General features: G+C 44.9%; 1 protein-coding gene and 1 long non-coding RNA gene across 10 annotated transcripts in view; both read left to right on the plus strand.

Annotated features, from left to right (window-relative positions):
* Positions 1-4,426: 4,426 nt before the first annotated feature.
* The window catches only part of MTCL1 (microtubule crosslinking factor 1), a 93,443-nt gene continuing 79,261 nt past the window's right edge, over positions 4,427-18,608 (plus strand). For 4 of the 9 annotated variants that reach the window (XM_081917978.1, XM_081917984.1, XM_081917979.1 and 1 more), the window contains exons 1-2: positions 4,429-6,265; positions 16,812-17,036. In XM_081917978.1, coding sequence (XP_081774104.1) covers positions 5,261-6,265; positions 16,812-17,036 — 1,230 coding nt within the window. In that variant the 5' untranslated portion in view covers positions 4,429-5,260. Of the gene's footprint in view, positions 6,266-16,811; positions 17,037-18,608 lie in introns of all 9 variants that reach the window. The other 5 variants (XM_081917976.1, XM_081917982.1, XM_081917977.1 and 2 more) reach the window with 3 other exon arrangements.
* Positions 9,514-15,966, plus strand: LOC309374383. Its single transcript, XR_014170556.1, has 2 exons — positions 9,514-9,728; positions 9,878-15,966. It is a non-coding gene; the product is annotated as an uncharacterized lncRNA (long non-coding RNA).

Consider the following 18,608-nt stretch of genomic DNA (forward strand, 5'->3'; position numbering starts at 1 on the left):
CCTGGTGCATTAAAAAAGCACAATCCTTGCTGAAAAGAAACCCTAACTTACTTATCTGAGAAAGTGAGAGAGAGAGGTGCATCTTAGCCCAACCTACCCCCACAGGATTGTTGTGAGGGTAAAAGAACTATGGGTGAAAGAACCATGCATTCACCCAGAGCACCTTGGAGGAAAAGGTGTAGTAAGTGCATACTAGAGATGTTCAGGACATTTTCGTGCCTGAAGCAGAAAGCACAAATAGAATTGATGGTGGCAAAACTATAGTAATAAAAAAATATGACTGACATTAGTAATAAAAAATATGACTGACATCCAGTATATTTTCTTTTAATTGTCAAATGATTCTGTGTACATTGCGGCGGCCTTTGGCTATGTGCAATAAAACTGACTGACTGACTGACTTTAGTTCCTGAAGGGAGATTTCAGAAGTTGGTTGTGAGGGGCAGCTCCTCTTCCCAATGAGATCCTCACAGGAATCCACCTTGTTCCCCATGTTGTTTAACACTGACCCTTGGAGAGGTCAGTTGGAGAATTTTGTGTTACCAATATGCAGATGATACTCAACTCTCTTTCTCTCTTTCATTTCACTACAGGGAAGCTGTTGAGGTCCTGAGTATCCATGAATGATTGGGTGTTGGCTAGCATGCTGAAGTTTGTAGACAAACAGGTGGTGGCTGGGACAAGGCATGCTTTTGGAAAGCTAAGGCTGGTGTACCAGCTGCATCATTTCCTGAAGGAGAAAGACCTTGCTAACATGCAATGGAGTACTGCAACCTGCTTCGTATGGGGCTGACTCTGAAAAGTATCTTGGAATTTCTGTTAGTTCAGAATGCAACAGGTAGGCTTATAGCAAAAGCCTGACCTTGGCTGCACACTACTGAATCACCTTTGCTGGTTCCTGATATATTTCCAGGCCCAATTCAAAGTGTTGGCACTATATTTTAAAGCCCTAAATGGTTTGGGACCAGGGTACCTGAAGGATCATCTACTTCTGCATGAACTGGCTGGGGCACTGTAGTCATTAGAGAGAGCTTTGTTTTCTGTCCTGTTCCCAGCAGGTGGCAGTGGTAGGTGGGCACTCAAGAGGGGGCCTTCTTAGTGGTGGCACAGGCAACTGGGTGTTGGAACATCTTGTCCCAGGAAATCTGACCCTCTTTTTCTTTCTTAGGAAGGTAAAAACTGTTTCAACAGTTTTAGTTAAATAATTGTGTTGCTGTCTGTACTGCTTATTCAGAGCACACTCTATTTATCTGACTGCACTTTATTTTAACCATTTCTAATTCTGAATTAAATTGTTGTATCCCTCCCTATCAGGGGCGGACCTTGGTAATATGTCACCCTCCCCCCCCCCCAGCCCTTGTGGTGCCAGCGTAAGCTGGACAAACCAGGTACTGGGCTTGGGGAAGGAGGCGTGAGGCTCTGGCAGAGTCCTAGAGCTCTCATGCCTCCTTCCTGAAGCTGGGCAAGCACTTACTGGGCTTGGAGAAGGCACCCTCCTCAGCTGCACGCCCAGTGCCCCTGCACTGTTTGTGCTGCCCTAAATCCATTTTTGCACCCTAAGACTTGCTTGGTGAAGGGTAGGCAAATACCTCTGGCCCCAGGGTGGGTGGCATACATTTCATCACAAGTAAACCATGTAATACAAATATATTAAATGGGAGGGGTATTCTGATCTCATCTTCCACCACCAAAATCTTGTGTAAAAAGGTCTGACCTGGCATCAAAATGTATACAATGAGGAAGCCAGGTGCAATGAGGGAGGGAGAGGGTTTCATCATCTGTTAATGCCCTCTCATGCACCGCCACCCCACAAACTTTGCAGGGAACTGGACCTGCCAATAGGCCTGCCCTGGATATGCCAGCCTGGCAGGTCTATTTGGGAGGAAGTTCAGGGCCCAAGTTGTTTAGGGCACTTTATGTCAATCTGGGCACCTTGTCAAGTTGGACTCAGAAGCAAACAGGTATCCCCGTGTAGGTCTTTAAGAACTAATGTAATATGTGGCCCAGACAGTAGTGTCCACCAGCTCTCTGGTTGCTGCATTCTGCACCATTGCAGCTTCTGAACCATCTTCAGCACATAACAATCTTCCCATATACAGTACATAACAATAGTTCAATCCTGACACAACAGGCTCCTATGGGTTCAAAAAAGTGGGTCCAAAAAAGAAAAAAAATACACAGGAAAGGGGAATGAAACAAATGAGTCTTTAAAGTCTCCTCCAAAGCCTGATATGTAGCCGCTGACCACAGCTATACTGGAACAGAGTCCCAGTGCTATTGTGATTCACTTTATTGTCATTATTAGCTGTCCTAGAGATCTCATTCCTGGGATAGACAGGGGAATACATATTTTGAATGTTTGCAATCTGTACTCCAAAATCTGCTGCTGGAAACATTCTACCACACCCTGCCTATAGTAGTGTCCTGCCAATTTACCTAGGCTATAATATCCTGCTAGTGTGCTACAAAATCAAACAGAAACACATTTGTACTACTTATTCTAACAGGCAACGCATCATTTATTTATTTATTTTCTGTCTTTCCTTCTTTCTTTTCAAATAACCATACACACACTTACTTCACTACAGTGGTACCTTGGGTTACAGACACTTCAGGTTACAGATTCCGCTAACCCAGAAATAGTACCTCGGGTTAAGAACTTTACTTCAGGATGAGAACAGAAATAGCACAGCGGCGGCAGCGGGAGGCCCCATTAGCTAAAATGGCACCTCGGGTTAAGAACGGACATCCAGAATGAATCAAGTTCTTAACCCGAGGTACCACTGTATTTGCAAACTGCCAAGCCACAAGACTCCTTCCAAGGTAGGAACAAGGATGGTGAAATTATTTGTGTATCAATATAAGACCCAGTGCAAACATGTCTTATGACATTTGAGTGACACTAGCATTTTAGCTATTGACCTGAGTAAGGTGTTACCCAATGATAAGCCCACTCTGTATTGTGTGAGATTATCAGATTCTCCCACATTTCAACGATGGTGATGGGGATCATCTTTCATGAGACTACCTTGACTTTGCAATAATAGAGGTTTTTTATCTCCCAGCTTAATCAGGTGCTATTAAGACTCTCATCTTCTGTTTGTCCTATTTATACACTTTGCATAAATTACTGCGGCAGTTCTAGAAATATTGATCATGATTAAGTGCCATTGAATAGTTGTTGTTGCTGTTTGCATCCGCCTGCCTCAAGGGACAATGGAGTGTGCCTCTGGGGGTGAAGGATTAGAGATGTCATTTAAGAACTGTGACCACCATGGCACTTGTCTAAAGGCCCACAAATAAACTATACTGTATTGCTTGAAGTGTATTGTCCTTCACTTTTACCTTATTTCCTATGCTTTCACTCTTTATTTACTTGCAAGAAGCTTTTCTACCATAATTCAGCATGATTCTGCCCTCCTCCCCGAACTTTTTGAATTTTTCATTAGCTGGCCTAGTTTTAATTAAAAGATCTCTTGCTTGAAGCCCTTCGCATGAACTACTTTTTTCCACACCCTTCTGAATTTCTGATAAGAATGGTAGAATATTCTCAATGACTAACAGAATATTTTCAACGCTCACTTAATATAACCTTTTTTTAAATTTTAAAATGATGGGTGGTGTTCAGTTAAGTTTCACTGATAATAGGTCTATTGAAATTAATGGACCATAGATATGCTCATTCATTTCAATGGGTTTACACTGGGTAAAATGTAGTTGAATATCACCCCATGGTTTGTATCCAATGCAAGTCCTATTCAGAGTAGACCCATTGAAATTAACCAACATATCTAACATTGGCCCATTAATATAAATGGGTCTACTTTGAGTAAAGCTTAGTTGTAATACTTTGTTTCTTTCATTTTCATATAGTTACCCTGAACCACAGTTTATGCACACTCTGGTGCATCATGGAACTCGGTATGTTGAGAAGGTCCCACAGAAATGAATGAGGAAGTTGTCTACTTACCTAGCTCAGATCACAGCGATAGGATTCCAAAATGTTCTTTTCCCCTTCCTTTTGGGGTTAGACATATTTTTGGAGCAGGGTGGATTTAAAAAAAAAAGTTGATTATCTTGTATTGTGTTCTGCTTTTAATCATTCTGTTTCTCATATTTTAATGGTTCTAAAATTGACGATGGATAGGCCCAAACCTATTTGACTTGGAGTTCTAGGCATTCCAGCTCACCGAAACAGCTTTATCAAGTTTAAGTGCAAAGGATATCAGTTTGGGGATTGCAGTCAACATCAGTCTACTGGAGATTTTCTTAGTGCTCATCCTCTGGACAAGTGTTGCTTATCTTCTGGACAATAAAACCTGTTCTGATGCCAGCCTGTGCTACAGGCAAGCAGAATAGGTAGCAGAATAGATTTATTGCTATTGCTGCTGCGGCTGCAGCCCCAGCACCAAAGGGCTTGCTTTTGCCAAGGAATAAACATTAGGAAAGTGTATAGGTTCCAACAATACACCCCAATGGCTACAGAATTAAGTTTCCATCATCTCTTGCCCCCCTCCTCCGCGCAATCCAGGTTTATCATAGGCTGAAACTGGCCGAGGAGCCTCAATAAATACGCATGCAGAAAGAGAGAGCTCTAGGAAAAAGTGGCTCGCGCGGAGAGCAGCTTGGCTGGGTGACAGAAGGGGAGGATCATGCGCACAGAGGGGCAGCGTCAGTACGGGAGACAGCAGCGTTTGCAGTTTTCTCTATTTCAGGAGCTAAGGCGAGGAGCAAAGAGCTCGCTTGGGGAGATCGGGAGGTGCAGTGGCGACGAAAGCGAGGGACGGCGAGGAGAGGGTGGCTCGGGAATGATGAATGAATGACGGTCTCGGTCTGCGAAGCTGGCGAAGCGGAGAAGGAATCCGGAAAACACTTGTCTGCGTCGGGCATAAGGAAAAAGGAGTCGATGTTGCAGGCTGCAACGTTACCGTGAGCTGCATCGAGCGGATTGGAAAGAGCTGTGGGGGTGGGGGGGTGGGGAGATTGCCACCGATTGTGCTTTGTGTTTTCCGACCGAGGGGTGGAGGAGAGCAGCCCGTCTCGCTGAACCAGACCGAGGGAAAAGTGCGAGCTTTGTGGTGGGCGAGGTGGAAGCAGGAGTGATGAGAGAGCAAAGGCGAAAACTAGAGGAAGGCGCTGTTGCTGCGGGGCTCTGCCGGGAGGACCCTCGCCTCCGCCACTCACACTCCTGCGCTCGGGAAGGGCTCGAGGAGCCGCAAGTGTCCGCCCCTCCCCGGCGTCTTCTCGGGCAGCCGGGACCATGGAGACTTTGAACGGCAGCAGCCTCGGCGAGGCTCTGAAGCCGCCGCCGTCGCCGCAGAGCCCGCACCACTCCTTCGCGGAGAAGAAGAGGCTCCACCGAGCTCCCTCCCCGGCCAGACCTTTCCTCAAGGACCTCCACGCCCGGGCAGCTTCCGCCAAGCCCCCGCCGGTGCCCCCCAAATCCCCCAGCCTCTCCGGCAAGCCGCAGTCCCCGCAGGCGGGAGCCCGCCCGCACTCGCCGGGGCTGCTGGCCACGCAGAGCCGCCTCTCCCGGCGGAGCTGCGCCCAGGGCGCGAAGGCGGCGGCGGCGGCGGCTTGCCTCGCTGCCGGCAAGGCGGGCAGCGCCAAATCCGCCCTCTCGAGCAAGAAGGCAGCCCGGGCCCAGGAGCAGGCGGGCGCCAAGGCCGGCGGGAGGCAGCCCGGGGGCGAGCCCAGCAAAGGCAGGAAGGGCAAGCGATGCGCCTCCCTGGCCCCGCCGGGCTCCCTGGCCCCGGCCGCTGGGCTGGGCAGCGGACCCGGCGCCAGGATCAGCCACACGGACAGCAGCTCCGACCTGTCCGACTGCCCGTCCGAGCCGCTCTCCGACGAGCAGAGGCTGGCTCAGGCCGCCAGCAGCGACGCGGAGTCCGGCACCGGCTCCAGCGACCGGGAGCGCGAGCAGCCGCAGCCAGCGCCCGCTCTGCCCCCGGGGCCAGGCGTCGGCCCTCAGCCCGCCTCGCCTTCTTCGGGCGCCGCCAGCAAAGGGCCGCCAGCAGCGCCACCTGCCTCCCCGGCCCCCTCGGGAGCCGCCAACGTGGAGCAGCCGCCGGGCGACGAGGCGAACTGGGGGAGAGCCCCGGAGAAAGCGGCGCCCGCCAAAAGCGCGCCGCCTGCGGGGAGCCTGAGGCTGGGCGGCAAAGCCCCGCTGGTGGTGCTTCCCTCCTGCGAGAGGCAGCTGGTGGTCGACGAGGAGGAGCTGCTGAGGGAGATCGAAGAGCTGCGCTCCGAGAACGATTACCTCAAGGTAAAGGGCGGGAAGAGGGAGGAGGAGGGCCTGAGGGGGCAGCCAGCGGGTCAGGGAGGCGGGGAGGCGCCGAGGAAAGGCAGCGCTGCTTGGCTGACCTGGGGGCAACTTCGGAAAAGTAACAGACACGCCAGACACCGACTGTGGGGTGGGGTCGTCCATCTGGAATAAGGGCAGTTTCTTGGTAATGAGGGGGAGGGGATTCCTTGGGGCAAGGAGCATTGACAAGCCGGGCTGGACGGCTGGGAAGTTTCCTTCCCAGTTCGAGCTATTACTGTATAGGATGTAATAATAGTGGTGTGCTGGTCCAGAGGTAGTAGTTTCTAGCGAGGAGGAGAGATATGGATGCCAATTTTGTACCCTCTTTCGCCCCATCTTCTCCAGAGCAAACGGGGTTCAACTTGGTGGTTCCTGAAGTTTTTCTGCTAACGGATGTTCTTATAAAAGACATACAAACGCCATGTCTCATGGTTGCAGAAATATGCGCTCGTTTTGTGTCCTGCAGTTGAAGCACACTAATGTCAAACTTCTTTACGTTCAGAGGGGTGGCGGTGTATAAGTCCCCTGCAGCAAAAACAACCCGAAGAGTCTTGTGGCCCCTTTAAGTTAGCCTTTTAAGCCAGACTCTGCGTTGGTTCTTCTTGCCACTGAGACATGTGGGCTCTTCAGAATGGTGCTGCTGTGCTGGGTTCCAGATTAGGACCTTGCAGCTCCATCGAAGGGGACTGGACATTCCTTCTTCTATCAGGGCACTTTAATTCCACAAGAGAGACACCAGTTCTGTAGAGACGTTTCCAAAAATGTTTGTGTGGCTGGAAGGGAGTGTGGCTCTTGGAGAAGGAGGATGCCAGTTTTTTCACCTCCAGGATGTGCATGAGAAAAGCAGTTAGTTATTTATGCTTGGATGTTGTGTGAGATGTTTGTGAATTAGATACTACAGTGGTACCTTGGGTTAAGTACTTAATTTGTTCCGGAGGTCCGTTCTTAATCTGAAACTGTTCTTAACCTGAAGCACCACTTTAGCTAATGGGGCCTCTTGCTGCTGCCGTGCCGCCGGAGCACGATTTCTGTTCTTGTCCTGAGGCAAAGTTCTTAACCTGAAGCGCTATTTCTGGGTTAGCAGAGTCTGTAACCTGAAGCGTATGTAACCTGAAGCGTATGTAACCCGAGGTACCACAGTACTGACATCAATTTCCTTTCCAAATTCCTTTCAGCTCCTCTTTATAGTAGTTGGATGCTGCCCACTTCAAAGTAGTGTAGGACTTTGGATTTAAATCTTTGGGAAAGTATGGTAGTCATGAAGCAGGTTTGTGTGTAGTATGTAATATTCCGTAAGGAAAAAATCATTTTAGTAGGAAAGTTTCTGAGAAGAATCTTATGCAGTTTGTTCCTATGCATGTTTGTCTGGAAGGAAATCCAAATAAGTTCAGTGGCATTTACTTCCAAGGAAGTTTGTCTATGACTGTAGCCTCATTCAGCCTGCTGAAGCACAATCACAATCCATAAGGAAGAAAAGATGTTTTATTCTTGGAATCTGTGAACAATTGTTTCCCACTTTTATATTTTACTTTGTTTACAAGCCACTATATGTTGCATTCTATTAGATTTCAGTTATGTAAATAGGTTGCAAATCATACAACTGTTTTGTTAACTTACATTTGGCATGGTGGTTTTCCAAAAACTGTAATGCAGCTTGGAAAGTTGACATCAGTGGAACTTGCTTCCAATTTAAAATGAGGACTGAGTTGCCTTTGAACTTCATTGTTGTTTTTATTATTAAAATATTCTTAAAGACATAAGACAGCATAGTAGAAGCATGTAGATATTTGACCTTCCACTAGCAGTTTAATGATCTAACACAGTAACATATGTAATTTTTTCTCTGTGGAAGTCTGACTGGCAAGCTGGTTGGTTAAAATGCTAGTGTTCTAAAAGCTAGTTATGACTTAGAGCAGGGCTAGGCAAACAAAGGCCCAGGGGCCAGATCTGGCCCAATCGCTTTTTAAATCCAGTTTTTAAATGAGTAGAATGTGTCCTTTTATTAAAAATGCATTTCTGGGTTATTTGTGGGGCATAGGAATTCGTTCATATTTTTCCCCAAAAATATAGTCCGGCCCCCCACAAGGTCTGAAAAAGTTTGCTGACCCCTGGCTTACAGTATTCTAATCTCTCTGATATATATATAAAATACCTGCTTTCAATAACATTTCCCCCTCCCCCCATAACAAAATGAAATGGTAAAAAATAGAATGAAGATAGAAGTTAAATAGTTGTTTTGATATTCAGTATATATAAGTATAGTTTGTTTGTGAGAGAAATGACAGGTGAGAGATCACACATGGAGAGCTCTCTGAATGCAGGGTTGTCAACATTTTTTATGGTAGGTGTTTAACAGCTGTGGCAGGGGGCGAAATTAGCAGAGGCTTTTCCTGCCATGGAAATTGATAGGCAGTCTTTCTGTGCTAGATTTCAGTCTGCTGGGCAGCTGATAAAGTCACAGGGGGTTTTAGTCTGCATAATCAGTTGCAGTGTGCCTCAACTGTCTTCTTCTTCTTCTTTGGTGATCACTCACTCATAGCCGAGTAAGATTGTCTTCCATAAACACAGTTTTAACATGAGTCCGTAAGTGACTGTGGAGGCCAATTCTGGATTACATGTCCTTGCACAGTGGGGACATTGGTTTCCGGGCGGGAGTTGATCATGGTGTGGATTTGCCAAGCATGCCTTCCTCTTAGCACGTTTCTCCCTTGCGTCCTGAGTTCGAGTGTCTTCAAAGCCCATGACACCTTTGCTAAAGGCTGTTCTCTAACTGGAGTGCTCACAGGCCAATGTTTCCCGGTTGCCAGTGTTTATACTACATTTTTTTAGATTTGCCTTGAGACAGTCTTTAAACCTCTTTTGTTGACCACCAGCATTACGCTTTCCATTTTTAAGTTTGGAATAGAGTACAGTAGTTGCTTTGGAAGACAATCACCAGGCATCTGCACAACATGACCAGTCCAACGAAGTTGATGTTGAAGAATCATTGCTTCAACACTACAACTTAGCTGCAAGTCTTCTCAATGCCAGCAGTATGATATCACATGCACACAAAACAGGGTGGGGAAAACGCAGCAGTTTATTGACATTCTCTCACATTTATGTTTTTAAAAAAATATTAAATGTGTGCTCTAGAACAGGAGCAAGGAAAGGCAAATGTTCCCAAGAATTTTGAAAAACTTGTACAGGTATATGTGTACTTATACAGGTATATGTGTACTTATACAGGTATATGTATATATGCAACTTCATAGCAGATTTGCCAGCTAAAAGAAGAAGCTAGATGAGTTAAATTGGATTGTGGAGGAGCCTACAGAGATCTTAAAAAAAAAAAAAAAATCAGAAGTACTGTATGTTTTAAAACAGATCACAAAATAGTGTGGGTACATGGAACGGCAGTTTGTATCAGAAGCATATCCACCCAGTGGCGTAGCGTGGGGGGTGCAAGGGGGGCCGGCCACACCGGGCGCAACATCTGGGGGTTAGGGGGCGCAAATCCATGGGTTAGGGGGCGCAAATTACTTGCCTTGCCCCGGGTGCTGACAACCCACGCTACGCCACTGTATCCACCAGAACACAAAGATCATCCCACAGGTGCCAGAATTGCACAAGAAACAAATATACCACCTGGCAAGGGGGGGGGGGCGGATATAGCATTTCCCCAGCTCCAAAATATAATGGTTTCTTTGTTAGGGGAAATGTGATATTCCTGTAAGGGAAGTTCAATAGTCAGCCTTGCTGTGTGCACTGTATAGGAAACAAAAGTGTATTTAATGCACAAAACTGATTGTGGGAGAGTCCCTTGGAGACATGTGGGAATAACTCTGTCAGTGGAGGGGATGAGAGAACATAAAGTGTGGGGTTTTAAATCAAAAGGCTTATGTGAGCCTTGACCACACTTCCTCCCCCCTTGCTCTGTTCTTTAGCATGGCCTTAAAGAAGAGATCAGGCACTTTTGCTCCCATCGTTACCTGACTACAGCTTGTCTTTTTCAAAGAAACCTGGAATGTTCAAGAGACCAGGGGTAGCCAACATGGCTGCCTGCAGAAGTTGTTGGGAATTGTAGTCCATTAACATCTGCAGGGCACCATGTTGTCTATGCCTGCTGTGGGCTATAATACAGACCCCATCCACACTATGCATTTAAAGTGGTACCATACCACAGTAAGCAGTCATGCCCCCTCCCAGTATTCTGAGTTTGAGTACCACTTAGTGACTGGCTGCAGTGCACAAAATGGAATGGTTTTGTAGGGGGTTGGATAGTTTCAAAGTAGGTGAGAAAGGGAAGTAGGATGGTTAGGCCAGGCGCTATTTGTCTAAAAAGAAGTGGGTGGCATTTCACCCATCCTCACTTTTCTTTTGGGAAAAAGGAAAAAGTATAGCCAGACCCATCTATTTTAGCCAACTGCATGGTCTATGCTATGGTATGTAGGCTTTTGTTTAATTTAGCCTTTGTAAGGGTGAAAATATAGCAGGGGAGAGCAAGCTTCTTTTCGTCACCAAGTTTGAACGAAAAAAACAAAGCACCCCACTTGCTTTTATCAGTTAAAATGAGATCTCTCCCTTCCCTAATTTGGGGTTCAAATAATTTGTTATCTTATTCATGTATTTGTTCTGTAACAAAGCCTGTTAGTAAGTAACTAAGCTGAGATCTGCCAGAATGAGTGAAGATGTGGCAGAGCTCCAGGTCAGCCATCAAGTTCCCTGCTCAGCCAGGATCCCCAGGTGCAGAACCCTCACTCAGCCAGAGATCCATGGGCATAACTTCCTCATCCTGGCTCAGCAAGGACTAAAATGAGAACAGTGGAGCTTACCCAGGCATGAACCTTAACAAATAGGGAAGAGTGGCAGGATTGGGCAGGGGGATCCTAACTCCATTTAGCTTGGTCACATGACCTGGCAACCCAGCAGAAAACATGATGGCAAAAAGGGTGGAATAAGTCAAACTCAATTTTAAAGGCTTATTTCCCAGACTTAGACTGACAGCAGCCGTGTACACTCCTGAACAGAGTTTGGATCTGGTGTACTTTATGCCAGCTTCCCATATTTAGGATTGTTCCCTTAACACATTAAGCAGGCCCCTAGGATAAAGAACAGCCATGCTAAAAATGTTATTATAAAGATGCTGCTTAAAATTATTTCTCTTACGTTAAGTCTTCCCATCCATAAATAGAAGTCACTGTTCAAAATGCTGCTGCATGAATTTTTATGTGCTGGAACTTCTACAAGGGTTTGTATTTACAATATGATCTTTTGGCACACTACTGAAGCTACATTCAGAAAGATCTATAAATAAAAGAAACTGAGATGATTGAGTAACCACAAATACTGTACCATTTGACTTTCCTTCTTGTGAATATAGTATTTTGGGTTTAGATTAACAAATGCTTCAGTCTGTAGCCTTTTATGTACAGAGACTATGTGAATTTTGCCTGGAGAGGGAATATGTTAGAACTGGACCTAAAAGAGTAGATTAAATGTAAGTAAAGCTTAAGCTGAAAAAGGGAGTTGTTATTTATAGAAGCAACATGGTATAGTAGTGCTGGGCATCAGTCTGGCGGTTGTTTTATAAGGTTGGATTAGTTTACTGCAGGCCTAGACAGGGTAGGGTAGCCTTGTCAGCCCCATTTGCATTTAAAGTAAGGGGTTTGATTTGTAATGTAACACATACAAATGGGTGAGAGATGAACGTTTCTTCATAGGAGAATAGGAAGCTGCTATGAAGACCATTGGTTCATGTGGCTCAATATTCTCTACTCTGGCTGGCAATGGCTTTCCAGGGTTTCAGCCAAGGAACATTCCCAGACCTACCTGGGCATGGCAAGGACCTGCTGCATGCAAGGCAAATGCTGTACCGATGAGCTACAGCCCTTTTCCTAAGCTGTGGTCCTTCATTTTGCATCAGTGCATTCCATCACTTTGAAAAACTTTTCTGCCAAGTGAAATAAGGTGGTGGGAGGGCAAAGAGTTCAGCTCCCCTCAGCCTCATATTTTGTATTGAAATTAGACACTGCCCCTCCAATCAAGAACAGTTAAGACATGGAAAAAGTCCAGTTCATGCTTGTGAAGAACAGCATTGGCTGCACCTGACCATAGTTGGACCATTATTCATCTGGTCCAAAATGGCACGGTAGCTGCCTCCTTCAACTCTTAAGATACTTTCCGCAAGACTTTATTTATGCAGCAGAAGTTTTAGGCATATCATCTGAATGGCATCCAAGGCTTCCTAACATCCTGTAAAGCAGGGTGGGAAACCTCTGGCCCATGGATGTGACGCAGTCTCTGGGGCCTCATTGTTTAGACTGTGCTCCCTCTTGTGCCACTCCCTCTTCCACCCACTATGACTAGCTGCTCTGCATGTTGGCAAGGAAGAGAGGCAGCTGGGAAGGAAGAATTGCATGAATGGACATGCATTTGAATGGAGGGGTATGTGCGGGTGAGAAGGGGGGAGAGAGTGGGGTGGCTCTGGCCCCACCCACTTTTAGTTTTGGCCCCATAACACTGCTTGCACATGGTCCCTGACAGATTGAGTAGGGAAGGTTTCTCACCTCTGCTATAAAGAATATGAAATTTCCCATGAAACCACCAAATATCATATAAAAAGTCAAATACATTTTATTAAATTTATTTGTTGAATTTATATACCTTTTTACCAAGGTGTAAGTAATATCCTGAGTGATAGCCAACTAAGTTAGAGTAGATGCATTCATTTCAATGGGTTTACCGATGAATGTGGCTTACCGTGGATATTACCTGGTGTATACTGTATTGTAGAATCTTTTTTTTTTTTTTTTTTTTTGCACAGTAAGAATATCTAGAATTGATGGTGATTATTTAAAAACATATATATCAAAGGCTATGCCTTGCTTCTTTGGGAAGGGTTTGCCATTCTCTTGCATCTTAAATGTATTAGTCACGGGGAAGAGGAGATAAATCTAACCTTAGGCATCAGAATAACATCGACAATCTGCAAATGTTGGGGCAGTCAGCTGCTAGAGTGAGAATTCAGCCTGGTAAACAATGGCTGTGGGTCTATCTTCTTAGCCACAGCTGTGGCTCTGCTGAAACATGGCATTGTCCAGGGGAAGCAGAGTGAATATATATATATCTCCAACTGTTTAAAACTGGGAGCAGTTTGAAAACACATTGACACTCTTAAGAGCTCTGGTAATTTTTTGTATTGGCTTTACATGCATGACCTTTCAGAGGGTTTCATTGTACAAAAACAATGTTACCCAAAAGCCTGAAGATCCATAATAAATAAATACCCTTCTAACCATATACGTTGTAACTGGTACAAATGGTGACATGAGCATGAGAATATTGATGTGTATAGTTATTTTGGATTCCCCCTCCCCCCAGAGATTAAAAACATTAAAGCAATTTAAAGAATGGAGAGATTAGAATTCAAAAGTTTCCTAGGGCAAATGTATAGTACTGAGTCTTCTTTAAAAAGAGAAGAAAAGGAATATATAAGCTCTGGCTGAAGCTGCCACTGGTTCAAACCCTTTGAAGCCACTTAAGTAGCAGAAATGAATAGCATCTTCTGCATCTCAACAGTGCCCTTCTTTCTTTTTTTACAACAGTCACTCTCATGAATTTTTATAAGCTTTGCATTTTTCAAAAGCAGACACAATCTCAACACACTTTCCTCACCGCATGTTTATTTTCACTATAGTGTAGATTTACATGTTGGTTTTTCTGTTTACGTTGACATAAGTGTGGTGAATCTTGTTAAGAATAAGGTCACTGCAAAACAAAAGAGCATAAATAACTGTGTGTGCGGTACTGCATCAGTAGTGTTTGTGTTAGGCATGACAGATCTTCTAGTTTTTTCGATTCTAAGCTTCCATCTGGTTTGACTGTTATTAAATAGTAAGGATACTTTGCCTCACTCTTTCTGCCCTTCCCACAATATCTTTGAGCAGACCTTGGTTCAGTGGGTTTATCAAGGAAACACAGCAAAGAATTTGCCAAGCATTGCTGCTCAGCAGTTTCCATTCAGTTCAATGGGGCTTGAAGGGCAGCCCAGCCACAGCCTGAATAAATAGAATGGCAACTGTGCACTCACATTATGGTCAGGTTGATTGTCGCAAAGTACTAAGCATTTAGATGGCAGTCCTATGCTCAGTTAGGCTTCAGAGGAACTGGGGCTGCCATCCCTAAGCACCAGGGACTAAGCCTCACCAAGCTTGTTGGGCTTTATTACTGAGTAACAGGCATAGGTTTATGTTGAACTATGTGTTTGCCAAGTGGATTCAGGATCTCAGACATAATGTGGATCTTATTTACTATCCTGAAGGGGGATCTTTTGATGATCTTGATGTCATAAACACCAAGCTCTGTGAAGAATGCTTGTGAGTGGAAAATGACTGTTAACGACATTTCCAAACATAGATCCCAAAGTTTGACACCTACTGTAATAACATAAATAAAAGTGACCTAATTTCACTTTCTGTTTATTTGCACTGATGCTGAGCAACCATATGCACCCACTGCCAAAGCTAATTATTCCTCCTGTATTTAAGGGTTTACACCAGACCTTATTTGAGTTACTATGGGAGTCTATAAATTTGCAGCCACTCGAAGGATAAGTGTTTAAATATTACTGAGAGTGTTTCAGCATTCACCAAGCGTAACGTTCTTGATTATTGCATAAAAAGTACTGTGCTAATGGAAAGGACAGTTCCCTGCCCCCTTCTGTCTCAGTGGTTGTTTTTTTAAAAATTGGATTTGTTGTGCCAGAGTTCTTTAGTCCACTTGTGCAAACCCACTGCTTCCCCCCCCTAAAAAAAATGTTTAGAGGTACTCTCATTTTGATTCAAGAAAATTACTGTTTTATAGTTCAAATTGAGAAAAATAAATACAGTAAATGGACAAAAGTACAAAGATTCACAAAATGTTTAGCGGTATGTGTACCCCTGAGCACCCCCAGCAAAAAGCACTGTGAAAACCTATGTGTGTGTATAGTGCGCGCGCACACACACACACACACACACACACACAATGCTATCCTTCAGGGGCGCCAACTTAGGCCCCAGGTTATGGGTGCCTAATTGCCCCCGTGATGTAACAGCGTCATAACATCATGACATAACATTACATCAACGCACTGCAGCGGCATTTCTGAGGTCTTGTGGCACCTTGGAGATAACGTATGAGGTCTTGTGTGGTTGCGTCCCAGAAGTTGCGTACTGACGTTTCCTTGGGTGTCACGTCTGGCTTCTGATGCGACTTCCGGTACAAACCGGAAGTCATGTAAGAGCCTGTGCTGTGGGTGCCCAGGCCTCCAGGGCCCCCTATAGTTGGCACCTATGCTATCCTTAAAGAATTATAGGCGTAGACGTGTACTTGAAAAATATCCAGTAGGCAGAACTGCTTGGTTTTGCTCCTCCTTAAAGAGGCCAATAAACTGCAAATTGAAGGTACATATCTAAATCTTTGTTGGAAGCCTTTATGTGAGAACTAATCTTATTGCTGCTTTCCATCATCCGTTTTCTTTTTAAACACAGAGCTAGGTTAATAATAGAATAGTTGGTGTCCCAGGAGTCATCCTCCAGCAAGTTAACGGCCTATCCACTGAGCCTGAAGACCTGCATATAAAGGTTTTAGCTTGAGAGATTCAGGTATATACAGATTAGATTAATAGGAATGAGGTGTTTTTTTTAAAGGATATTATTTTCTAGAAGAATGTACTGTATTGCAAACTTTAGCAAAAAAAAATATTCTTAGAAAGCATAATATTTAAGTTTCAAATTTGGAAGCTTGTATGTGTGTTTGTGTAAGGCAGTGATGGCCGAACTTGGCCCTCCAGCTGTTTTGGGACTACAGCTCCCACCATCCCTAGCTAACAGGACCAGTGGTCAGGGATGGTGGGAGTTGTAGTCCCAAACAGCTGGAGGGCCAAGTTCGGCCATCACTGGTGTAAGGAAACATAGCAGCACAATAGACAAGGAGTTTCAACTCCATATGAACTGATTTGACAGCTTTGATATATAACTTTTTTTTTTTTTTTTGCTGTTCCTATTATTTCTGAAGAGGTAAGTTACAACTGGTATTACAGTGATACCTCAGGTTAAGTACTTAATTTGTTCCAGAGGTCCGTTCTTAACCTGAAACCGTTCTTAACCTGAAGACCACTTTAGCTAATGGGGCCTCCCGCTGCTGCCCACCGCTGGAGCACGATTTCTGTTCTCATCCTGTTCTTAACCCGAGGTACTATTTCTGGGTTAGCGGAGTCTGTAACCTGAAGCGTATGTAACCTGAAGCGTATGTAACCTGAAGCGTATGTAACCCAAGGTACCACTGTAGTTTGCAAGATCAACATGAGCTTGATGTTGCTTGCAAGATCATTTCAACGGGATTCTCCTTGTCTGCTGCACAGCAAATAGGGACTGTGCAGCAGTTGTGAGTGCTGGATTATTCCTATCATATCTTGATGTGTCTCTTGATGGGGAGGGAGCAGAATCGCCTTTTTGATATCTGATAGTGTTTTGGGTCATGGCAGGATGAGCTCGATGAACTGCGGGCTGAAATGGAAGAGATGCGTGACAGCTACCTTGAAGAAGATGTTTACCAACTTCAGGAACTTCGACGAGAGCTGGACCGTGCAAACAAGAACTGTCGCATTTTGCAGTATCGTCTCAGGAAAGCAGAACAGAAAAGCTTGAAAGTTGCACAGACGGGTCAAGTGGATGGGGAGTTAATTAGAAGCTTAGAGCAAGATCTAAAGGTGAGTGAAGGCTTTATGCATACAGACATCTAAGTTAGTCATGGAGCTCTGCACATGCTATCTGCTATAGGCAAGTCAGAGTCCCATGTGCAATTGGCTGCTACAGTGCCTTCAATAAAATCCTTGATAAGTAATTGGTAAAAGCCTATCACATTTCACAGCTATGTCTTAGTATTTGGCGGGGGGGGGGGGATGGTTTCTGTGAAAGCAATCTGGCACAGGCAGATCTAGAGACTAATGGAAGTTCTTGCTGCTCATAGAAATCATCACTGTTCCTATGTGAAGCATAGCAGACCTTGTCCTGAAGAACTGTCTGTCTCACTTTTCAGGAACCCCACTGTCAGGCAGTAAGGACCAAGGCATTTCAGAGTGCACATAGGAGAATCACACTTGCTATAAGAAGACATACAGGAATCAGCTAGGGTGCATCCATAGGAGGGTGACCAGGATGGTGAGGGATTTTGGAAATCAAGCCCCATATTGAATGGTTGAAAGTACTGGGTATGTTCAGCTGGAGAAGAGAAGTTTAAGGGGGAGAAAGAGCTGTAAAATATCTGAAGGGAAGCCTCTCAGAAGATGGAAGAGACATGTCCTCTGATCCAAAGGGCAGGACTATAACTAACAGGTGGAAATTGTTAGAATGCAGATTTTGGCTAAAATGTCAGGATAAACTTCCTGATGGTAATAGTTGTATGACAGTGGAACAGAGACTGCCTTGGGAGGTGTTGGGTTCTCCTTCACAAGAGATATTTAAGTAGAGGCCACCTGTCAGTTACAAAATTTCTGTGTTAAGCAGGAAATTGGACTAGATGACATTCAACTCTGTCTTCCTCCCAACTCTAAATTATATGCTTTGAATATTCCCTGCATTTGGAAACCTAGCATTTTGTGAGGAGGTGTAGGCTAAAAATCCCTCCCAATGAAATACTAACTTTTCACTTGAAAGGAGCCTTGGCTGTTAAGGAGCAATCAAATAGGCTTCACTCACCTCATTCTGAAGTAGGGGACTGATATAAAATGTATACACAATAGATGCTTCCAAACTGAGCCATGTTTCCCACTGCCTAAACTGAAAATTCCCTAATGCTCTGAATTGTGCTAATTATGTGTGCAACTTGGTTTTCAGAAGACTTTCTCTCTTCAGTATGTGCACTTGAGCTGTAAAAAAGATATTTATATACATATCTGTGCTGTGCTTGTTTAAAAAAGGGGGGGGGAGATAGAGTTTTAGGTATGCTTAATCTAATTAATAAAATGATTTGTTATTTAATACTATAATACCCTAAAATTGTATGCTAGTATTATATCATGGACTTAAAAAGGTAAAGGTACCCCCTGCCCATCAGGGCCAGTCATGACCGACTCTAGGGTTGCACACTCATCTCGCTCAAAAGGCTAGGAACCGCGCTTGTCCGAAGACAGCTTCCGGGTCACATGGCCAGTGTGACTAAGCCGCAGCTGGCGAGCCAGCACCAGCACAGCACACGGAAACACCATTTGCCTTCCCACTGGAGAGTGGTCCCTATATATCTACTCGCAATTTGGGGTGCTTTCGAACTGCTAGGTTGACAG

This window comes from Podarcis melisellensis, assembly GCF_964234715.1.
Source record: "Podarcis melisellensis genome assembly, chromosome: 7".
Lineage (NCBI taxonomy): Eukaryota > Metazoa > Chordata > Lepidosauria > Squamata > Lacertidae > Podarcis > Podarcis melisellensis.